The following is a 24,935-nucleotide window of genomic DNA, read 5'->3' on the forward strand; positions in this document are numbered from 1 at the left end:
GTGTGTAGGACTGAGTGAAGACCACAGGGAGCAGTAGAAACATTGACAACTCATTTCATCCCCATGGTCCCTCACACCACAGGTGCTGCTGTCCTGTGGTCTGGTCAAGCTGGGGGGCCTACAAGAGAGCAGGGAAATTCATGCTCCTAGCAGCAGGGATGGCAGGGTTGCCTCACTTCCTGCCAGGTTTATGTTCTGGGGCTTTTACTTTCAATCCCCTTTCTGTTTCCTGCCTGTGTGTTAGTGTCTTAGATACCAGGCTGAGAAAGTCCGTGATAACAGGACTTTTTCTGCAGGGATGCCAGCCCTGTGCTTCTGCAGTAGCTGACTCTGGCTGTGTTTCCTAAAGCTGCTCCTGGCTTAGTCTTCTTATGTTAGCTTTATCCTGGGCTGACTTCAAAAATGCCTGCCATCAGCTACTACCAACCCTCTTCCTTCCATGCCTAGGTAAAGGGAGAGAAGGAGAGGCCTAGTGCCTTGAAATATGAAACAGAAGTACCCGAGCTTCCTCCAGACCCGAGCAGTTGGGCCAAGTGTGTGCAGGGGTTATGTCTTACCCTTAAGACTGTCAGTGTGTGTACCCCTGGGGTACACGGTAGTTTAGTTCTTACCCTGACTGTCTGATTTCATGTGGTGGGCAGTGGATAAACTAGGTATGCAGCGAGCCATTATGTGGCTCTATGCTCATTGCCATGAAGCTTCATACATGAATGTTTGTCAGGAAGTGGCCCAAGTCCATTCCTGAAACTTGAAACCTGAATCACTCATATGTTGTCTTCTCCCAGAGTCCACATGCAGTCAATTACTGAGTCCTGTCTTTTCTATCTTTTGATTATCTCTCTAGTCTGTGTACCTTCTGTGGAGTCCCTCTTCCCACAGCACCAGTTCTATTATTATTATTACTATTATTATTATTTTGCATGTGCTCCCCCCCACCCCCCGTCTGCTCCAAGGATCTGAACACTGGCAGTAACTTCTGTTTATCTTTGTTTTGTCTGACCTGTGCCTTGCAGGTGAGTAGGATCCTGATTTGCTTTATCACTTTCTTCCTTCTCAAAATAATGAGTTTATCAACTCATTATTAGCTAGGCCTGGTGGGTGGCACTTGAACATAATCACGACACCAGAAGGTAAAGCTAGGAGGATTAGAAATTCATGTCCTTCTTGCTACATGAGTTCAAGGCCAGCCTGGACAACATAAGACCTAGTTTCAAAAAAAAAAAAGAAAACGAACTGCCTGCCTCCTCAATTAACCTCAGATTTTTCACATTTAAAGATATAACCAAAGTACTGTTTGGTGTTGATATTTTCCCCCTACCCTCTCCCTTCTTTCTGTATAGGGATTGAACTCGGCCACATGAATGCAAGCTACCATTGAACTATGTATAAAAATCAACAATCTGAGTATTGTTTAGTTTTAATTATTATTTTCAAAGACATGGTCTCACTATATAGTCCTGGCTATCCTGGAACTTCACAGAGATCCATCTGCCTCTGCCTCCTAAAGGGGCATGTCATTACCCTGTTTTGTTTTGTTTTGTTTTTTTTTAATTGTAAAAAGGCCGTTAGGCATTACAGTTGGTAATAACCCTTATGATTATTTTATCTTGGGGCTGGAGAGATAGCTTAGTGGTTAAGAGCACTGACTACCCTTCCAGATGACCCAGGTTCAATTCCCAGCACCCACATGTCGGCTCACAACTGTCTGTAACTCCAGTTCCAGGAGATCTGACACTCTCATACCAGTGCCCATTTAAAAAAAAAAATTCATTTGTATGTCTTTCTCTTTGATCTTAGTGACTGTCATGCGTATTTTTGATTTTTCAAAGCTGAATATTAACTGGTACTGTTATACTTTTCCTGAGTAATGAAAGATTCTAAAGTATTTTTATTTATGTCTGTTTATATTATTGGGATAGTGCATTCTTATTTTGTATATCTCTAAAACTAAGCAGGCATTTAAAGTTCTTTTTACTGTTACTATCATTTTATGTGTGTGAGTGGTTTTACTGAGTGTGTATCTGTACCGTATGTATTCCTGGTGGCTATTTGATTCCCTGGAACTGGAGTTACACATAGCTGGGAGCCACCATGTGAATGCTGGGAATCAAGCCTGGGACTGTTGGAAGAGCAGCCTGTGTTCTTAACCATGGAATTATCTCTGGGCCCCCAATTTTTGTTGTTGAAACAGTTTCTCTTCAGTAGCCCAGGCAGATCTCTAACTTGCAATCTATCATCTTGCCTGTGTCTCCCAAGTGGTGGGATAATTGTGCATGACCACACCTGGCTGTTAAGCAGACATTTACATTTTTTTGTTCTTATATTTATTCACCCTGTGTGTTTGCACTATGGTGAATGTGTGCAGGTCAGAAGATTGTCTACAGGAACTGATTCGCCCATCATATAGGGATCAAATTTAGTTGGTCAGACCTTTACCTGCTGAGCCATCTCAGTAACCCTAGACTGCTTTTTATAAAACAGCATCAACGTCACTTAATTCATGAGTAGGTTCGTTAATAAGTGAAATGATATTGTCTTAGTCAGGGATTTTATTCCTGCATAAACATCATGACCAAGAAGCAAGTTGGGGAGGAAAGGGTTTATTCAACTTACACTTCCACATTGCTGTTCATCACCAGAGGAAGTCAGGACTGGAACTCAAGCAGGTCAGGAAGCAGGAGCTGATGCAGAGGCCATGGAGGGATGTTCCTTACTGGCTTGCTTGCTTCTCCTGGCTTGCTCAGCCTGCTCTCTTATAGAACCCAAGACTTCCAGCCCAGGGATGGCACCACCCACAAGGGGCCCTACCCCCTTGATCACTAATTGAGAAAATGCCCCACAGCTGGACCTCATGGAGGCACTTCCCCAACTGAAGCTCCCTTCTGTGATAACTCCAGCCTGTGTCAAGTTGACACACAAAACTAGCCAGTACAGATATCAGTTGTGTAAATAACCACCATGTGTTTGATTTTAAGTAGACTTAAGATGGCTGTCTGCAGGAATGACTTCTTTCTGCCTGAAGGCTTTCCTTTGCCTGTGTCATAGTTTTATGTATGATCATCATTCTTAAGGATATTTTCACATGGCATGCACTTGCTAATAGATAATGGGTCTCTCCAATGTTTTAAGAATGTTACTTCTCCTGAAACTTACTAAGTAGACCAGGCTAGCCTCACCTCACAGTGGATCCACCTGCTTTTACCCCTGGAGTGCTGAGATTCAAGGTGTGCATCACCACACCCAGCTCAGGAATGCTTTTTCTGTTCAGATGGCTTCTGTGGAGGTTAACTGAGTACGTCCTCTTGGCTTCTTTGTTGTTAAGCTGTCTCTTGCAACCTCTAAGACTTTTACAATTTGTTTTTTAACTAGTGTGGCCTAGCCATGATGTGACTTTCTTTGTATTTATTCTGCTTATATTCTGTTTAGGTTTTTGAATAGGTTGTTTGATGATGCATGCTTAGTTTTCTCATTTTGTTTTCATAATTATTTACAGTTTTCTCCCCCTCTATGAAGAGGTATGGTGTTCCTTCTTATAGCTTTCATATTGTCTCTTACCATCTTTTGTGAATTTGCCATGTTTCTTCTTTGGGCTTTGTTCTGGGCTTTTTCTTCTAGTATATTTTCCAGGTACTTATTTTCTATAGATGAGTGTTTAACCTACATTTAAGCTTTTTAGTGTTAGTTGTTTCTTTTTAGTTTAAGAATCTCTAAGAGTCACATTTAAAAATTTTTTTATGTATTTATTTTGATTTTTGAGACAAAAATTTTGATTTTTCAAAATAAAATAAAATAAAATAATACAATTTTTTAATTTTGATTTTTCTCTGTGTAGCCTTGGCTGTCCTGGAACTCACTCTGTAGACTAGCCTGGCCTTGAACTCACAGATATCCTACTGTCTCTGCTTCCCTGGAATTAAACACATGCACAACCAACTGCTCAGCAAGAGTCACATCTTTTAAAGTTAAAAAAAAAAAAAAAATCCAGTTCTCTGCCAAATATTTTATCACTGTCTCTTATTCCTTGAATATGATAAGCTTCATTCTTTTACACATATACCTCAGCCTGCCTAATATCTGGATCTTATATGGCAGTTTTTGTATTATTTGTCGTTTCTAATTTTTACTTGTAGTGCCTTTCCACCTGAGTTATTTTTATTTATTATGTACCAGATGTTACATGGTAGCATTATTATTTTAATTGTTGTTATTTGGCAGTTGGGATCTTGGGGAATGTTTTTCTCTAGGTGGGGATATCTGTATGTTTCTGCCGGATGCCTAGAGACCCTGGCAGTCCAGGCTGACCTTTGTTCCAGTTCTGACTCTGTCCTTGCCTGTGACCCTGACATCCTTTGCATACCACCATCTCTAGGTTGGGCTTCAGTGCTTTCTATGCAAAGTAACATGAGTCCTCTCTCAGAAACCCCAGTCCCTTGCAAGGACAGAGTGATTTTACTGTAGAGTACACAGGCTTGCCTCCCTGAGCCTCCAGCAGCTCCTGTGTTGGTAACTCAATTTGTTCTTGTTGGTATGCAGAGGGTTTGCAGATCACCTTTTCTTACTGTCCCCACCTATCTCCTCTCTCTCTTCCTTTGCTTCATAGAAGTATTGTTTAGAATCAATTTGTCATTTCTTGAAGCCCATTATTTCTTCAAATGTCGCCTCTTATTTTTCTCTTTTTTTCTGACTGTTGGCATAATGACTTTTATCTTTTAGGAAGGCCCCATCAATTGTGATCCCATGGTTCCTTGCTTTGCCCAGCACAGAGGGAGAGAGAGCGAGCGAGCAAGCACTCATTTGTGCTGAACTACAGGACACTATCTTAGGAAAGAATTGAAATTCAAAGTCAGATTTCTCTAGAACACATGTCACTTTCATACCCATCAAGTAAGAAAAAAAAAAAATCATTAAATCAAACAAGTTGGAGGACCATCTGTATCTAATTTATGATGGAGTTATATGAAAATTTTTTGTGTAGTTTGAAAACCACACTAGCAATCATTTTAAAGTTGTATTTTTGAAGTTTATTTTGGATACATTTAAGAGATTTCATACTTCCCTCTTAGTAGAGAATGTTTAAAACAGAACAGTATAAAACTTTGTTTAGCATTCATGAGGCTCTGAGTGTCTTCCCTCCCCCAGTGCAAAGTAGCTATGGATTACTCTGTTGTACACAAAAACAAATGTGTTCCTTAAAATTGGAGCTGCTTATTCAGGAGTATAGAACGGACGTTGCTGGAAACATAGTGTCAGGTTCCAGTGTTTCTCTTTAGTGATTGTTAAGCAAAGCTGTACAGTCCTCTGCCGCACAGACACTTCACAGTCCAGGGCACAGTCTATACAGGCAACCCTGCTTTTTCTTAGATGTCTTCAAGACAACAAGAAAAAGCCACATAAACCCAGAGTTTCAGTTCTTCGAGTAGGAAAACCTTCCATAACAGTAGACTTAGCCCTGGAGGGTCTGATCTGCAGCATTGTTAGGACGCTTCCTGGACACAGTGGAGTGTGGGTGAGTGGTGTTGGCTGTGGACAGCTGTCCTTAGAATGAGAGGTGAAGACCTGGGTGTCATCACTACACCCTGGCAGACTGGGTGCCAAACTGTGGGTTCTGGTGAGACCACTGCACGCCACTATGTGACACGCTGCTGCCATAACACGTAAGCCGAGCAACACTGAATCCCTGGGAGCAGAAAGATAGAAGTGACCGGAAGCGTTCCTGTCTTATTCTGGAGCTGGAGCTTTTTCTCTACCAGTCAGCCTGAAGTAGGGAGGGGCAGATGGATAAAGTTCTGAGTACTAGCTAATATTTCAGACTTGTTTTTGTTTGTTTGTTTGTTTGTTTTGCATTTGCATTACAATATATTTAATGTTGTTAAAGAAAGGCCTGAACAAATACTTTTTTCTAAGGGCATTGCTTTTGAGTCTCACCTTTGTTTTTTGTTTGTTTATTTGTCTTGTTTTTTCCTATTCTGATGAGAGGAACTCTCCAGATGAGGCTAGTAACCATGCGACTTCATGTCAGAATCTTTCTAAGGCTCCTATGCCCATCCTCACCTCTGCCTACACCAGACTCCACAAGCTCCTGAGGTACTTCTTTTCCAACACCGCATATACAGTTTGGTTGTTCCTAGCCCCACCCTGATCTTGCCTCAAGAATTCCTGATCTCTTTTTCTCAGAGTTCACCTCAACTTTTACTCAGGCTGTCCGTTTTAAAAAGATACCTCTACAACTTCTTTCGTCCCTTTGAGGACTCAGGGTTTTTTTTTTTTGGGGGGGGGGTTCGAGATAGAGTTTCTCTGTATAGTCTGGCTGTCCTGGAACTCGCTCTGTAGACCAGGCTAGCCTCGAACTAAGAAATCTGCCTGCCTCTGCCTCCCAAGTGCTAGGATTAAAGGCATGCGCCACCACTGCCCAGCAGAGGACCTAGAATTGTCTTGGCCTTTATTTATGCAGTGCCTCATTAAGAGCACCATAGTGAATGGATGAGCTCGAAACTCTACAAGGACAGAGGCTCTACTCTATCTATGTCTTTGACTCCTTAGTAAGTACAGCTGTGGATTCGTAACATGGGTCTGTAAGACTGAAATGAAAAGCTGCAGGTATCTGATTATGAGAAAATTAAGTAATATTTGAAGTTATTATACTTGATTAAGTTGTTTGACATTCTTAAGTGGATTCTTGACTTGCAGTTGATTATTGCATAATCCATTCACTCTGAAGTTTTTAAAATTATGATTAATTGGAAAAATATGTGTTTCTGGAAATCAAAGTGAAATGCTCTTTTAGCAACATTGCATAATTGGACTGGTAACAATGTTTCTAAAGTACAAATCTATTTTCATACAAGAAGTACTAATTTATGTTTGGCAGCATCCACAATTGTTTGCTAAAATGCAGAAAGTTTGTTTAAGTAAAAAAATGTTCCTGGTAGTCTTGCGTCAAAAGTATTTATTAATTTGACTTTCAAACTCTTAATAGATACTGCAGGACAAGGAAACATTGCCCAGATGAGGTTAGTTAGTCAAATGATAGGTAGAATTTGAGGCTTTATTAAACTGAAATGAACAGTTTCCCCTCAGAGGGCACAGATGAGGGCTGCAGATGCTTCTGAGGAGACCTGTGTGTTAAAACCACCTCACTGTTTGCTCAGGGTGAGCCACTGTCTGCCTAGCTGGCACAGACCTCAGAATGGAGTTTCTTCAGGGTTGGTATTAAGATCCCCCTTCAGAAGGTTTATTGTCAGTCTGTAAATGATAGGTGTGTGGAAGTGAGTCACGGAGTAGCCTGAGGTAGAGACTTATCTTGCTCCTTGTAGAGATGGGTGCTGGGTGCAGGCTGCTGTTTGGGCGGAGCTGAAATAACAAGTTTCTTTGCAGCCTTTCATTTTAGTCTTTGGAGAGGGTTAATATACACTCTTATGTTACATTTAAATGCTGGCCTACAATCAGCTCCCAGCTATGATAGGCCATGTCAGTGAGCTGCGTGGTTTGTGCTGAATCTTCTTCCAAATCATGCTTGAAGAGAATTAGTTGTGATGGGAACTTGTATTTTACATTAGAAGTAGTAAACCATGGATGTTTGTGAGGTTTGACCATAAGCAGGCTTTGGCAAGTGGCAACTGACTGCTCAGTTGTAATAGAACGTGTGTGGTGTCCATAGAGTAATTCTAGACGTCTGGTAGGAAGAGTCAAGAGTGAGTTCTTCTCAGAAGAATCAGTTGGATGAAGAACATAATCATGGGGTATAGCTTCTATGTGACTACAGTTTCTCTTGTTGCCCCTAATTGTAGAGGGAAAATGCTTAGCTTTAAAAGAACGTCAGAGAACTGAAAGCAACACTTTCTTTGCTTGGGGACAGTATGGAGAGTAGCCAAGAAAGATGCTCATGACAGAGAGGTTAGCGCTGATGTTTGGTTTAGCAGATAGTGAAGAAGGAGAAGCTATGGAGTTTTACTTTGGTATTTTGCTTTATCATCATCATCATTATTGTTTGTTTGTTTGTTTTTCAAGACAGGGTTTCTCTGTGTAGCTCTGACTTTGTAGACCAGACTGGCCTCAAACTCAGAAATCCACTTGCCTCCCAAGTGGTGGGATTTAAGGCCACTACAACCGACTACTTTTAAATTTTAATTATTTTATGTGTATGGGTATTTTGGCTGCATATATGTCTGTGTACCACACATATACAGTGTCCACAGAAGCCAGAAGGAGGTGTCCAATCTCCTGGAAGAGGAATTACTCATGGCTGTGAGCTGTGGGTGCTGAGAATTGAACCCAGGTCATTTTAACCAGTGCTCTTAACCCCTGAGCCAACCCTCCATCCAGCCCAGCGTTTCTTTTTGAAGAATGTCAGTAAGCATTTTGACAGTAGAAACTGTGAGTCTAAACCTGTATGTGATGGTATGATAAGGCTGGAGGTCACCTCACACTCTCAGAATGCCTAGCTACCTACCTAAAGGTTCTCAGCATTTTCCCCAAATACTTCTGTTCTATAAATTTATCTCCCTTACATTACTTTTAATCTTAAATACCCATGCTTTTCCAGAGTTTGGTACTTCTTCAGCTTTATTTACATACACTCTCTCTCTTACTGAGAGCCCATTGATGCTTAGATGTGTACCCCTCATTCTCAGTAAAGCAGGTGGCACACAGTGGGTCTGAGAATGTGTGCTGCTGGCACATGGTTTGTTGGGTGGGAGACTGGAGATTGCTGTGTGGCTGTCATGGATTAGAAAAATGGTTGGAAAAATGCAAGATGATTTGTGAAGGGGCCACACACTGGCTTGTTCCTGGTGATAGCTGGGTGGTTGAAAATTCTTCTTCCTATAAATACCCTGGTATACATTATTCTGTAAACGAGTCGATCACTTGGTTAGAGACCAGCTGTGGAGACTACTAACAATCCTAATGAGTGGCGTTTTAGTGCTGTTCTAGGTTTTTTCTGTTTGAATATAAGATTGAATCTAGGAATATTATATGTAATACATAATAATAAGTTGAGTCAAAGGATAATTAGAATAAAGGATGAAAAATATTTTTTATACTTTTTTTTTTCAAGACAGGGTTTCTCTGTGTAGCCCTGGCTGTCCTAGAACTCACTCTGTAGACCAGGCTGTCCTCGAACTCAGAAATCCACCTGCCTCTGCCTCCCAAGTGCTGGGATTAAAGGCGTGTGCCACCACTGCCTGGCAAAAAATATTTTTTAAAGAATCATTTATTTTATATATATGAGTTCACTGTAGCTGTCCTCAGACACACCAGAAGAGGGCGTCAGATCCCATTACGGTTGGTTGTGAGCCACCATGTGGTTGCTGGGAATTGAACTCAGGACTCTAGAAGAGCAGTCAGTGCTCTTAACTGCTGAGCTGTCTCTCTAGCCCTGCATTAGTTCTAAAATGTTTTGAAGATTAGGAAGATGCTGTATGAGTGCTGATGTTAGAATGACTTTTAGAATAGAGTTCTGTAGTATTAGTAAGAACTGCTGTCGTGAGTATATGGAGGGCATGTCCACTTCACTCAAGAGCTAGATGTTGCTCTGTCTCTCTGGCTTGTGCTGCTGTACTTTCCTTCTGTTTGCACACAGGGCATCAGTTTCTTTTCTGTGACACAGAATAGATATTATTTTGTCTATTTGAAGGGAGAAAGTGAGATTTGGAGCAAGCACACACTTTTATTTATTATTTCTTAATATTTTATTAATTAAAATACTAAGAAAGAGAATACATAAATACAGTTAACAGGGTTAAAAAACATTTTGGTGATTTATTTATTGTGTTTTATGTGATGGGTGTTTTGCTTGAATGTATATCTGTATCATGTACATGCAGTACCTACGGAGGGCAGAGGAGGGCTTAAGAGCCCTTGTCACTGGAGTTACAGATGCTTATAAGTTGTCCTGTGTATGCTGGGACTTGAACCCAGTTCCTCTGGAAGAGCAGTCAGTGTTCTTAATCATTGAGATATCCATATCTCCAGCACGAAGAAGTTTTAAATGCTGAGGAAAGTAGGGATATCTGAGATTAAGGATCATAGTAAGTGTGAGGGATATGAAGCTCTTATGGAGCAGAGATATTTGAGAGGCATGCAAAGTCTTTTTTTTTTTTCTTTTTTTGTTTTTGTTTTTGTTTTTTTTGTTTTTTGGTTTTTTTTGGTTTTTCAAGACAGGGTCTCTCTGTATATCCCTGGCTGTCCTGGAACTCACTCTGTCGACCAGGCTGGCCTCAAACTCAAGAGATCCGCCTGCCTCTGCCTCCTAAATGCTGGGATTAAAGGCATGCGCCACCACCGCCCGGCGCAAAGTCTTTTTTGGTTTTTCAAGACAGGGTTTTTCTGTGTAGCTCTGGCTGTCCTGGAGAACTCACTTTGTGGACCAGGCTGGCCTCAAACTTGGGATCTACCTGTCTCTGTCTTTTCAGTGCTGGGATTAATGATGTGGGCCATTGTGGTCCACAAGTCTTTAGGGTTAAAATTGTGTAAGCACATAGCTAGCCATCCTGAGCACCATGTTAGTAGTTCTCAGCTCAGGATGCATATCAAAATCATGGGAAGAGTTTTAAAAATAATCTTGAGCTTTAGGCAACCAAGGAATATATCCAGACATCTTCTTAAGAGGTAAAATCTCAGGACAACCCCATTACTTTGTTGATTTCCATAAAAACATTCTGCTGTGAATTTTAGATTTGTGAGATAATAAGAAATATGCATGTTGGTCTGTGGCCTAGCTCTTGACAGTTTCTGTGAGCCATGGGCATTAGGGGAATCTTGTTCTTATGTTCAATCTCTGCCTTGGTTCCTGACATAGAGCTCCTAATACCCTTGGTGGTGGGACGGGGCTCGGAGATAAGTTTTGTTTTGGTAGTCTTTGATGCTGGTTCCTGATACGTTTTGTAAGTCACTGGGATATCTCATACAGTTCTCAAATTCCTCAGAATCTCCTGGGTGAGAACCTCTTTTGTTCTTATCCATCTGGATAACCTCAGTGTGGAAGTTGGTTGCTTTAGACCCAGTCTGTATGGTTACAGTTGGAACTCACAGCTCCAATCTCTAATCTTGGGCATTACAACGGTGCTGCGGAGTGAGCCGAGTTAATCACTTTTGTGTACATAATGAAGCTTCATGAACCCCCAGGAAAATGAGTGTGAGGGCTTCTGGACAGCTTGACATACTCCTCTCCTGAGGAGGGCGAGGGAGCTCTGCGCCCATTCCCATGAGGATCCCATGTATCTTTTCAACACTCCTCTATTCACCTATATCCTTCATTGTGTTCCCTATGGATAAATATGTGAACATAAATAGCTTCCCTAAATTCTGTGAGTTGGTCAAGTCCACCGAGGAAGTTACAGGGACCCCTGATTTATACAGTAAACTGTATTTGTTATTTGTCTACCTGGGTCTTGAAACTGGCTTCTGAGTCCTTTGGTCTGACTATTAGGTTGGTGGTATCAGGCTGTGATTCGAATGGTTCCACCTCCTCTGGTCGGGGTCAGATACATGCTATTACACGTGGCTATTTATGTGGGTGCTAGCAGCGGTAATTCAGCTGTTCACGCTGGCTTATTAAGCACTTTACTCATGGAGACATTTCCCAAGCCCTGCCTGCTTTCATTCTTAATTTTTATCTGTTGTCTTCATATTTTTCTAGAGATTTATTGGCACAATTGGTATCTGCCCGATGCTGGCCTAAATTTTGCTTTTCTTGACCCCTGTCTCCGTTTTTATTCTCAGTTTCATTGTTTTCTGATTTTACTCATTTTCTATTTTTTTTTGTTCAGAGTTTAGTTTGTTGGGTTTGTTTGTTTGTTTTTGTTTTCTGTAGTCATAATGGATGCTTGGGTAGTTGGCTTGAGAACCTTTTGCAGTGAGAAGTGATCAGCCTCTCCTCTTGTTTGTCTCCTTCAGTATCTGTTTTACAGATCACTTCTGCGTGTACAGTACATATGTGGAAATACAGCTTTTCTTTTTTTAAAAGCTTGTTTTGTGTGTATGGTTACTTTGCTTGCATGTACATCTGTGTATCATGTGTGTGCAGTGTCTTCAGATTCCCTGGAACTGGAGTTGGAAATGTAACAGCCATGTGGGTGCTGGAAATCAAAACCAGACTCTCTAGGAGAGCAGCCAGTGCTCTTAACCACTGAGCCATCTGTGTCTGGTTCCTCTTTCTCTCTCCTTTTTATACATTTAGCTAGATAGTACTCTGTCACTCACTTTATTCTTCCTGTGCATTATTCCCCACCAGTGTTCTCCCACTGAGTTACATCTCCAGCCCTTCTTTATTTTTATTTTGAGACAGATTCTTGCTGCATTCAGGCTGGCAAACTTACTGCCTCAAAGTCTTTGGTTTAGATGAAATTTTAGGAGTGTGTTACCAAGCCTGGCTTTGCTGTCTGCTTTGAATAGTGTTTTTCTTGGATTTATTTCTTTTAAATGACCTTAACACCTACCTCCACCTTGTGAGTGCTGAGATCAGAGAGGTGTGCCACCCAGGACATGAGTTCATACTAGGCAAACATTCGACCTCCTGAGTGCACCCTCAGCCCTTGGCACTAACTCCTCATCTTCCATAACTTTTGTTTCTTCTTAAATGCTAATCCAGTCAGTCTTCTATTCGTGGACATTTGGCAATTTCTGGTCCTTTGCAGTTGGAGATGAGCAGCAAGTGACAATGAGAGTGGATGCTTCAAGACATTCTAGGGAGTTTGTTTTGTTTTGTTTTGTTGTTTTCTGAGACAAGATTTCTCTATGTAGCTGTACTGGCTAGTTTTGTGTGTCAACTTGACACAGGCTGGAGTTATCACAGAAGGGAGCTTCAGTTGGGGAAGTGCCTCCTTGAGGTCCAGCTGTGGGGCATTTTCTCAATTAGTGATCAAGGGGGTAGGGCCCCTTGTGGGTGGTGCCATCCCTGGGCTGGAAGTCTTGGGTTCTATAAGAGAGCAGGCTGAGCAAGCCAAGAGAAGCAAGCCAGTAAAGAACATCCCTCCATGGCCTCTGCATCAGCTCCTGCTTCCTGACCTGCTTGAGTTCCAGTCCTGACTTCCTTTGGTGATGAACAGCAATATGGAAGTAAGCCAAATAAACCCTTTCCTCCCCAACATGTTTCTTGGTCATGATGTTTGTGCAGGAATAGAAACCCTGACTAAGACAGTAGCCCTGGGTGTCCTGGAACTCTGTAGACTAGGCTGACCTCAAACTCATAGAGACCCACCTACCTCAGCCTCCAAAACCTTGTATTAAAGGCATATGCCACAATCACCTAACAGTTTTTAAAATTAATATTTTTTACTGAAAGTAATGTTATTTATACAGTATATTCTGATCCCAGTTTCCTCTCCCTTCTACTCCCAAATCTTCCCCACCTGTGTAGCTGTAATTACAGGCATGAAATTGTGATAAACTTGTCACTAGCATAATTTCAGACATGTTTTCTCACTCTTTAGAAAACAAATAGGCCGATTTAAAAAAAAAAAAACAGTGAGAATAAAACAAAGCAAATAGGGCTGGAGAAATGGCTCAGTGGTTAGGAGCACTGATTGCTCTTCTAGAGGACCTGGGTTCAATTCCCAGCATCCACATGGCAACTCAAAGCTGTCTAAAACTCCAGTTTTAGGAGATCCAAAATCTCACACAGATATACATGAAGGTAAAACATCAATGCATATGAAATAAAAATAAATTTAAAAAAAGCAAAGCCACAGAGCAAGTAGACACAGAAAAAAAGAAAAGGAAAAAAGAGAAAGCATGAAAAACATAGATATTTTGTCTCTTTCTCTCTCTCTCTCTCTCTCATACATACACACACACCATAAAATACAAAATTGAAAATCATAATAAGTAAACAAAAGGTGAATATGGTAGAAATGACCAGATAAGGTATTATGAGACAAAATATCTCTAAAAATCCTGTTGAGTTCATTTTGTGCTGGTTCTTTACTGCTGTGCATGGACCTCCCTTAAGTGTGCTTCTATACCCTGAGAACACCAGTGGAGGAAACTAATTTTATTTTGACAGTGGTTCTCAATTGGAGCTAGCTTCTGGATTCAGTATTGGGGCTGGTGTCCACTTTTGCTGTCAGTGCTGGGACTCTGTCTAACTTGGACCTGTGCATGCTGCCACAGTTTGTGAGCTCATATGCATGTCAGTCCTGCTGTGTCTCTTCAATGTCTTCCAACCTCTCTGGCTCCTACAATCCATCTGCCTCGTCTTCTACATAATTCCTGAGCCATGAGGGGAGCCCTGATTTGGTGAAGGCATCCCATTCAGGACTGAGTATTGTAACGTCTGTCACTCTGCACTTTGTTCACTTGTGGGTCTCTGTATTGTTTCCATTTCCTGCAGGAGGAAGCTTCTCTGATGCTGGTTGTAAGTGAGACACTAATTTATACCCATAAATATACCCAAAATAGCAGAATGTTGTTAGGAGTCACTTTATTGCTATGTCCTTTAGCAGAACTATAGTATTTCATTTTCCCCTAGGTTCAGGCCCTTGTTTAGTCTTGGGCTCCTGGCCACCAGAGCAGTGTTGGAAATGGTTTCCATCTCATGGAATGAACCTTAAATCCAACTGGACAGTGGTTGGTTACTCCTACAACTGTCATGGAGATAGGTCACCACTGTAGATGGAAGGTTTTGTAGCTGGGCTGCTGCTTAGTTTTCTTCTATAGTAGAGGGCAGAATGCCTTTTAGTACCATGACTTCCCCATATTCAGTGAGATGTGTAGGTGCTGTCTTCAGCAGTCATTCTAGCATTTTTGAATGGTTTTTGTTTTCATTTTCTTGAGAAAGGGTTTCTTTGTGTAACACTTTCTGTACTGGAACTAGATCTGTAGACCAGGCTGGCTTTGAACTCACAGAGGTACTCCTGCCTCTTGTCTCCAGATTAAAGGTGTGTGTCACCACTACCTGGCTGAAAATGGAACGGTTTTATCTCCTATACTTATCTCCTTGCATCTCACCCCCCAAATCCTGTGTGTATTTATTTCTTTTGTTAAGGGTCCAGTAGACATAGAGAAATAATTGCATTGCTACACCACCTCCCCTGCTTGTTTTGTCTAGGTAACACCAGATGCGCAAAGACTTATAATACTTGCTTTCCTATCCCATTAGAACTATTGTTAGTAGTCACTTTGAGGTCTGAGGCGTGGCAGTGCTGGGGAGGACATTCTCTCATGAGGCCCGTGCCTTGCCTGCCACGGCATCCAACCTCCTCTTCACGCCCGGTGCAGCATCCTCCAGCTCCCGCCGGTTCTTACGCTGCTGCTGCTGCTGCTTTTACTTTTCTCCACAGAAGATTTTGGTCCTCCTGAAAAGTCCATGCTCTTATGCTGGTGTGGCAGTGCATGCTTGCAATTCCAGCATTTGGGAGACTGAGATAGGAGGACTGCTCTGAGTTCAAAGCCAGCCTGTGTATCATGATGAGTTCCAAATCACCGAGGGACAGGAAGACCTCATGCAAAAATTTTAAAATAGAGTACATTTGTTTACTTTTTTTTTTTTTTTTGAGGCAGGGTTTCTCTGTGTAGCTTTGGCTGTCCTAGAACTCACTCTGTAGGCCAGGCTGGCCTCGAACTCAGAAATCTGCTTGCCTCTGCCTCCCAAGTGCTGGGATTAAAGGCGTACGTCACCACTGCCCAGCAGAGTACATTTTTTTAGACTCAAGTAAAGATTCTTTAGACACTGACTTCTTTTATATAATGGAATGGCTGTTTGACGAGGAATATTTCTCATCATTCCAGACCCATATTGCTTTACAAATAGAATATTGTCTTTATTTCTGAAGAATTATACATTTGTAAAAACCCCTTCCTCATTTTAGTTACTTATATGGTTTCTTGTTTGATGAATAAATTCACTGAGATGTCATAGTTAAAAACTCAGCTATAGCTGGGCAGTGGTGGCGCACGCCTTTAATCCCAGCACTTGGAAGGCAGAGGCAGGCGGATTTCTGAGTTCGAGGCCAGCCTGGTCTACAGAGTGAGTTCCAGAACAGCCAGGGCTACACAGAGAAACCCTGTCTCAAAAACAAAACAAAACAAAAACCCCAAAAACAAACAAACAAACAAACAAAGCAAAACAACAAAACCAACTCAGCTATAATTAAAAAGGTTTATAGACCATGTTCCTCTTTTCAGATGTGATCTTTTCAAATACAAGGAAGGTTGGGTAGCGGAGGCACTGTGGTTTCTTTTGTTTTCCTAGTGCTCAAGATCGAGTCCAGGGCCTCAGGTATGGATTCACTCCACACTAAGCTGTATCCCCAGCCTGGGGGACATTCTCTAGGCTCTGTGAATACAACAGGGTGTTTGCCTTTTCAAAACCAACATGGTAATCTCTTTCACTGCATAGCTGTTTTGCTCTAAGTTACTGTGAAACTTTGTGATCACAGACTTTATAAGATTTCTGAAGGGGCTGGAGAGATGGCTCCATAGTTAAGAGCACTGACTGCTTCCAGAGGTCCTGAGTTCAATTCCCAGCAACCACATGGTGGTTCATAATCATCTATAATGTGATCTGATGTCCACTTTTGGTGTATCTGAAGACAGTTACATAACAAAAATAAATAAATCTTAAAAAAAATAAAAAAAGATTACCTCAAAGACCCACTGTTAGCCTGCACATGCTGACTTTAAGCAGCTAGTGAAGTTCTCTGTCTGCAGTGGCAGCAGGTGTGACTGAAGGGTGACACTCTGGGGCTGCCCTGCTCTGCTGCAGGTACACAGCATGCATCCTGTCTTCCTCTCATCTTTCCAGTGTTCCCCTCCCCCTCACTGTGGCGTAAGGACATGCGACAGATGTGCTTGGGCTTTGCAGAGTAAATACTTAATTAACATTGTTTCATAAAGATTTACAAGAAAAACAAAGGGGAACATTGTATGAAATTTTCTTAGCACTGTGCACCTGGTATTTAGATAAACTGCTGTTATCCTGATGTTGGGGCATGTTTTTAAATTGTATTCACAGAATGAAAAACAGAGTTTATAAATGTGGTTAAATTAAAGTATTTAAGGGCAAGAATCAGTTTATCATTTGTTCAGTATTTAGAGACGTGTTTGATTGCTTTTGTGGTTTCAGATAGCAATTATTTCTATTATTTATTTTGCAGTGAGGGCCGAGGCAAGCTGACCGTGTTTTCAGTTAAAGCCATGTTAGCAACCATGTGTGGTGGAAAAATGCTGGACAAATTGAGATGTAAGTATTTTCATATTATTAGAAAGTTTTTGTTTTCAAATTAGGATGTTTAAACAATTTTAAGTGAATGAATGTGTACAGGACTTGGGATGAGGCTACATTTTCACAGTTGACTCCAAACCCATGAGCTGTGCCACCTGTGCTCAGGACAGGCAGACTTCCTCCTTGTTAGTGGTTTTTAAAGTGAGAAAACTGAAGTTCAGAATAATGAGATTGACATTTAAAAAATCCTTTAAAATGCCTTACATATTGGTAGAAATGTGATTGGAGATGATTGTGGTTTTTAGTTAAAAAAATAAGTTTAATTACTTTTATTAGGTTCAGTCAAGTTTAGCTATCTTACTAACTCCATTCTCCACCAGGTGATGTTTACTGGGATCAAACTCTTCCTTAGTAGTCAGAAACTGACAGCCTGTTCTCCCTCCCAGCCTGGCCCTTTTTCTTTTTGTTGCTGTTATTTGCTGTTTGTTTCTGTTTTGTTTTTTTTTTCCCTTGGGCCACCATTTCTTCATTCACTATTCAGTAGATAGTATAAGAGGAAGTCTAGATCAAGTCGGAGAAGGTGAAATTTATAACTGTATTTTTCTGTGTGTGGTCTTTACTTACCCAGCTATCAGTTTGGGTAGCACTTTCCCTCTACAGAGGGTGACAGTGGGGTATCATCTAAATAGTTAGAGCCTAGGTGTTTTGTTTTTTTGTTTTGTTTTGTTTTGTTTTGTTTTGTTTTCCTGAGACAGAGTTTCTGTGTCTTCCTTGTCTATCCTGGAACTCTCTTTGTAGACCAGGCTGTCCTTGAACTCACAGAGATCCTTCGGGTCTCTGCCTCCCCAGTGCTGGCCTTAAAGTCGGGTACCAACATGCCAGGCTTAGAGCCTAGTTTTAAGCTACTGTTTTTCTCCACTGTGCTAATTACTGTCACAGCAGAGACACCCTTAGGGTCAGGTGCCACATTTCAGAGAAATGAAAGCAAAGCTGTGGGTTTTAATGAAGTGTTGAAATTATGTGTGTTGGGGCCAAGGTAGATGAGTTGGGAGATTAAAGTACTTGTTGGAAGCCTAATGGCCCCAGAACCTACACTGTGGGAGGAGGTGACCAGTCCCTGTGAGTTCCAGGGTGTGCACATACAGATACCAGTATCATTTAAGAAGACAGAATTCTAACTTTTGATGTTTGAATGAAACATAATTTCATCCATATCACCTCTTTTTTAAAAAACTCCATAAAAAGGGATAAAAAAGAAAGAATAAGAAACATCTTTATCTAAGTGGCCCTTAGCATTTGAAATCTATACTGTTCAGGGGTCAGCTATCCTGTGCTCTTTTTTTTTTTTTTTTTTTTTTATTGTTGTTTGGTTGTGTCCTTTGTTACTGGCTAATTGGATGGTGTTAGGGGTGCACGATCTTTAGAGCTCTCTATTGGCTTTGGACTTGCTTGTTGGTGTATGCCACTGGCAGAGAAACATCACAAATGTAATATTGTGCTTAAGCAGTTATTATGGGAAAAAACCCAGAAACCAGTATTTGAATACTCCATTTTGGCTGCCATGAGAATCTTTCCACCTGAGTGTCCCATTTCCCGATGTGCTCTCTTTGGTTGAGGTGGCTGAGTAATGGCATAGGCAGCCGACAGGGATGACATTGCTTGGTAGCATCCACTCAGTGTACTTTATTATTTTCTTCTGTTTGTGGGTTTAGTTCCAGGCATGGTCCAGCCTCTTCCTTCTGACTGCATTCTGTTCCTGTAATAAAGGTCTCACTGTAGTAAACTCTACTGAGTGGGCCACACCTCAGCATTTCTCCTTTTTATTTTAAATCCCTTTGCATCTTGCCGTTTAGAATTTTTTAACTAAAAAGTTTCCTTTATTTTCCCCTCCACCTTTACAGACATTTATTTTTATTTATGTGCTTATGTTTGTGCTTCCTTATTTGTATGTGCACCGTGTTCATACAGGTACCTTCACAGGCCAGAAGATGGTACTAGATCTGCTGGAACTGGAGTTACAGGAGGTTGTGAATTGCCTGATGTAGGTGCTATGAACAGAACCCAGATCTTCTACAGGAAAGCAAATGGTTTTCTTTCCAGTATACCCCTTCCTACAAAATATCTTTTAAATTTGATATTTTTAATACCAAAATAACATTTTAAATAACTTAACAAACATTTGTGTTTGGGGTGTGAAATGTGTTAGATTTTTCAGAAATGCTTTGAGTATTTCTATCTATAAGACATTTGTAGAAATGTCCCTTATCATGGTCCTTAGGATTGTATTTCTGGATTAAAAGGTAATTTACATAGGATTCTAAATGCCAGCGACTTTTAATCAGAGTATAGACTTTAGTTAAAGTGTGATTCAAAACTCAATATGAGCAACCCTGAGTGGAGCAGCCACTGCAGACTGAAGCCAAAAGCAGACTTAGTTCATACTTGATGCGACTAATTTAAACCCCTTCTAGTCTCACTAAAAGTGGCAAATGATTTGTTTACTTTATATATTTTTTTCATATGTTTACTTTAAACTTTATTTAAAAGCTAGTCTTGTTAAATAGTGAAACAGATGTATGGAAAAGACTGTAAAAGTGATTTTATTTATTTAGTGGACTCTTGGGGAAACAGGTGTGCCTCGAGTTACAAACACGCACACCTCACGCTTCATTCTTTTTTCCCATTTTTTTGAGCTTGTAGTAATACATGAAGCCTACAGCTCTTTGGCTTCAGGATGCGCCCACCTCAACCTCAGACAGTCTAAATACACCAGGATGCTAACATCAGTTTTCCTGTTGAGCATACTGGGCTTCAGCAGTGCCAGAATATGTGGCTTATACATATCTCTGGAAGACTGCATTTTGAGTAGAGAAAAGTTAACCTGACATTCTTTCTGCTCTGTCTGCTCAGAAGTGACGTTTCTCCCCATTGTTTCGGATGCTTGCTTCTGGTGTTTCAGTAACAGGCTGCAGAGGCCTCTGGCTTCAGTTCAGCAGTTTCCCTGTTCGAAAATCTTCCTTCTCCTGGGTCTTAATCACCTGTCACTCCACCTTCACCTTCACTGGTAGCTGCTAGCCAGCTCTTGACTTCTCTTTTAATCTGCATCAGTGATGCCTGCATTTGGCATTTCTAGAATAACTGGAATGTTTTAGAACTGGAAGCAAGTAAGAAATGTTCTCTATATCTGCACTTTATGAACTATAAAAACATGAAAAGCAAAAATTAAGAGAAGCTGTATTGGTCAGCCTTCTTTAGAGGAACAGAACACATGCACACACAGACACATACACACACATGAATGAATATACACACACAGACACACATATATAATATTTATAAAGAGGATTTATTAGAATGGCGTACAGCTGTGGTCCAGCTAACCTAACAATGGCTACCTACCCACAGAACATCCTAGAATCCAGCTGTTGTTCAGTCCATGAGGCTGTTTGTCTCAGATGGTTTTCAGTATATGACAGAATTCCAAAGACGAAGACTCTAATGCCAGGGAAGGTGTGGACTTGCCCGACATAGAGCAGAAAGAGCAGAAAGCCGGCATAGAGTGGAAGCTTCCTTCTTCCATCCTTTATATAGACTACCACAAGAAGGTGTGACCCAGATAAAGGTGGACCGTCCGACCTCAGAGGATCCAGGTTAAAAGTGGGTCTTCCCATTTCAAATGCCTTAATTAAGAAATCCCTCACAGGTGTCCTCAGCTCCCTGGGTTTTAGTTATTTCCAGATGTAGTTAGGTTGACATCCAAGAACAGCCATCACAGAAGCCAAGAACTCTTTGTAAGGTGGGTGTGGCTGAGTCAGCAAACGCTTCAGATGAGCCCCTCTCTCGTGATTTCAACAGCGACATGGAATTTTAACCAATTTGAGAATGCAGTATGCCTTGTACGTAGTTATGGTGAGTGCTTATAAACGTGTGTGTACACAGCTTTCCTGGTTAAGTCACCCAGTTGGCTGAGCGATGGCAGGAGTTGGGAGTCACCTTTGCCAGGGAACATTCATGTAAAAGGAAAATGTCTGTCCATTAATGGACTTGCCCCTTTAGACTGAACAGTCCTGTCACCTTGCAGAAGTCTGTCATGGGTTTCAAGAGGACAAAAGGAGGAGATGCAGACAGATGGAGGCAGTCAGTAGAAAAAGGGTTGTTATCACCGGGAACAAAAAATCAAACGTACTGCTGCTAGGTCAGTAGATTGTACCTGTTACACAGGGAAGGAGTATTTTAGAAATTGCATGAGACATGTACGTTCAAGGACTCAGTTGTGGGTTTTCCACAAGGGATAAAGCCTACTTTCCCCCTACCCCCACTTTATCTTTCAGCTAGGAACAATTGTTGGGGAACTGGCATACTTTCTTTCAGAGATGTATAAATAGAAACTTCATCCTGTATACCAAAAAGGGATGGGGTTTTAATTAGAGAACTAATATATTTTTTCTTTCAGTGCTAAGAATGGAACCTGTGGTCCCACACCTGTTACACGCCCTCCATTACCGTAACCAAGCCCTTGTTCTTGGTGTTTTTATTGAATTTTATTTGCTTCAGCTTTGTTATATGCAAGTAGTAAATTGCACTTACTTAGATTCTTTACTTGCTATGCTTCATTTGAGATTAGCTTAGTTTTGCACCACTTTTTCTGCAGATATGGGAAGCCTATTTAAAAAAATCAAAACCAAGCAAAAACCCCCACTAGTTAAACCAGTAACTCAAGAAGTAACGAATTACCTCATTATGCCTTCAGTTTCTGGATCTAGCTGTACTTTCCTTAAAACATGTTCCTCCCCCACCCCCTTACAATCTGTGCTCTTTTCATGATTAGAAAATTACTACTTTGAATCCATTCACCATACATAGAAACTGAGTGGAATTGAAAATAATACATTTCTGTGAGTGTCATGTGATTCTCTGGTTATTTTTCTCATTGTATTTTTAAATGAACTAGATGTAGACTTGTTGGTGTGTTCTATACGTGTTTGTGATCATGATACTGCACACCGGTACATATGTAGCAGCTAAAATCTCAAATTCTGCTTCTATTCTGGCTATGAGTTACAAAGTTACTTATTCTTATTGGAATAAGACAACTTTGACTGTATAAATGTATATGAATACATTTAGTAGTAACTGAAAACTTGATTAATACATTGACTTAAATACATTGGGCTTTATATTCCTCATGCTAAAGTAAGTCCAGAGGCTGCTGAGTTCAAAGTTGGTCCCATGACCTGAGGATATCATCATCAGACTCCGTCCATCTTCCTGCTCTGACGGGTGGTACCCTCCTTAGGGTAATAAGATGATTTCTACATCCTGAGCTCTGGTATGCATTCCAAGCAGAGAGAAAGAAGGTACCTCAGAGGAAACCAACACTTCTCCAGAAATCTATTCCAGAGTTACAGTGTGGACAGGAGGCAGGAAGACATTTAAAAAAACCAAAAAAACAAAAAAACAAACAAACAAAAAAAAACCCAGCAAACTCAGCTGGGCAGTGGTGGCGCACGCCTTTAATCCCAGCACTCAGGAGGCAGAGGCAAGCGGATTTCTGAGTTCAAGGCCAGCCTGGTCTACAGAGTGAGTTCCAGGACAGCCAGGGCTACACAGAGAAAACATGTCTCGAAAAGCCAAAAAAAAAAAAAAAAGCACTGTTAGGATTCTGTTAGTGAGTGAGAAGGAAGGGACCATGACATGGAAGGTGACATGGATGTCCTGAGGTGTCAGCCACACCTCATACTGACCCTTTGTTCTCACTCTGAGTTAAGGTGTGATTGAATTCCTCACAGGAATAGCAGCAGCCAGCTCTTTAAAAATGAAGTCACCTACTCTTCCCTCCTTTTATGAGCTTAAGCATCTCCCAGCTCTCTGCAGTCACTCTCTGCCACAGTACTGACTGCAGGCAGGCTTCACTTGCACACATGGTAGGCCCCATGCAGTTTGTGTGGATACTAGCAATGGAACCCATCTCCAGTTTGTTTGTTTCAGTCAGGTTTTCCTTTCATCCCATATAGTTACTAGCATTGAAATATCTTGATTTTGATCTCTCTTCCCTATCACTGGCCACCACTTTTATAACCCATACTCTGTTGTATGCACAGCTTTGCTTACATCTTCTCCATCTTCTCTTCGTCACACCCATTAGTTGTCTAATCCTGAGAGGTAGCTTTTAAACACTTCATCTCCACTTAAACATTTTAAAATCAAATTCAACTTTTCTGTCTCTCAGAGTTCCTTTCATAGCAGAAATACCATATTTATTTCTCAGTTTCAGTGTTCTGCCCAAGTCAGAGTATTTCTTTCAGTGCCGGCTTCTCAGTTACCAGCAGATGAGGACATAGCTATGAATCTCAGGGAGAGGCACTTGGGTTCTTTTGCCTGATTGTGGCTCTAAATCCCATCTGTATCCTGCTTCCTCCTCATTATTCCAAATCTTCTCTTTTAAGCTCTAGATACTAAATTCCTTTTCTTTAGACTTGTTTGGGGGTGGGTTCACTCCCTAGCATCACATAAACCAAAACTGGAGTGGCAAGGGAGGTAGAGGCAGAGCCACCAAAAGTACACATGCATTCTTTACTATGTAGTGAGTTCTACACCAACATAGGACCTATTAAGTTCCCGTCTCAACAAACAAACAAAAGCCCAAAACTTCTTTTTTTAATATAAAATTTATTTTTATTTTATGTTCATTGGTGTTTTGCCTACATGTATGTCTGTGTGAGGGGGTCAGAGCCCTGAAACTAGAGTTACAGACATGTGTGAGCTGCTGTGTGGCCTCAGGAAATTGAACCCTGGTCCTCTGGAAGAACAGACAGTACTCTAACCCACTGAGCCGTCTCTCCAGCTCCACCAGCATACTTCTTGACACCTTTTTGTGACTTGACCTTTCTGCACTGTCTTCTAATTAATGTATGTTTGTTTTGCTGAGAATTGAACCCAGGTCTTATGCAGGATAGGAAAGTGCTCTGCCTTTGAACACCCTCCGCTCCTTGTCTTACTTTGTGTGTTCATTTTCTCCCATATAATTTAATATCTCTAAGTTCTTCTATTTCTGGGGGAATTACACATTTGCCTTTCCTTCCCCCCTGTAGCATTTGTCCATCTGTCACTCTGTCCTCTACCATACCTATGATGCTAGCTTTTTAGATCTCTACTGCATCCTACTCATTCTTTCTTGGGACTTTTGGTTCTTTTGGGAAGGGTACTCTGGCTGAGCTTTAGACCTCATGCAAGCTAAGCAAGCACTCTGTTCTGAGTTGGGCTCAGCCCCTGTGTGTGCTCTTGTTTCATAGTGACAATGCCTCTTTTAATATGTTTATTTTAAAGTTCTTACTTCATTTGTTCTCTCCCTCCTGCTCTCCTTTTTCCTCTCTGATTATTAGGGACACAGTCTTTTTATATAGCTGTGGCTGTTCTCGAGCTTGTTATATGGGCCAGGATGTCTTCAAAGTCATGGAACGTCTGCCTCTACCTCCTGAGTATTGGACCCTGGGAAACACCACCGTACCCAACTACCACACCTAGCCAATGTTTCTGAAGTTGGTATATATTGTTCTGTCTGTTGATATTTTAAAGTAGTTTATTTTTATCTTATTATAAATTATAACTCTTTAAAAAAGATTTATTTATGTATTATATGTAAGTACACTGTAGCTGTCTTCAGACACTCCAGAAGGAGGCGTCACATCTCGTTACGGATGGTTGTGAGCTGCCACGCACACTTGCGTGATGGCGGTATTTGAGGCGAAAACTTCAAGGAAAGTCAGCCTCCTGC

General features: G+C 41.1%; 1 protein-coding gene across 18 annotated transcripts in view; it reads left to right on the forward strand.

The window, feature by feature from the left end:
• Positions 1 to 24,935, forward strand: part of Dtnb (dystrobrevin beta) — a 207,203-nt gene that overhangs the window by 32,712 nt on the left and 149,556 nt on the right. For all 18 annotated transcript variants that reach the window (XM_031356373.1, XM_031356381.1, XM_031356374.1 and 15 more), the window contains exon 5: positions 17,094 to 17,179. In XM_031356373.1, the coding sequence (XP_031212233.1) occupies positions 17,094 to 17,179 (86 nt within the window). The remainder of the gene's footprint in view (positions 1 to 17,093; positions 17,180 to 24,935) is intronic.

This window comes from Mastomys coucha, unplaced genomic scaffold (assembly GCF_008632895.1).
Source record: "Mastomys coucha isolate ucsf_1 unplaced genomic scaffold, UCSF_Mcou_1 pScaffold6, whole genome shotgun sequence".
Classification (NCBI taxonomy): Eukaryota; Metazoa; Chordata; class Mammalia; order Rodentia; family Muridae; genus Mastomys; species Mastomys coucha.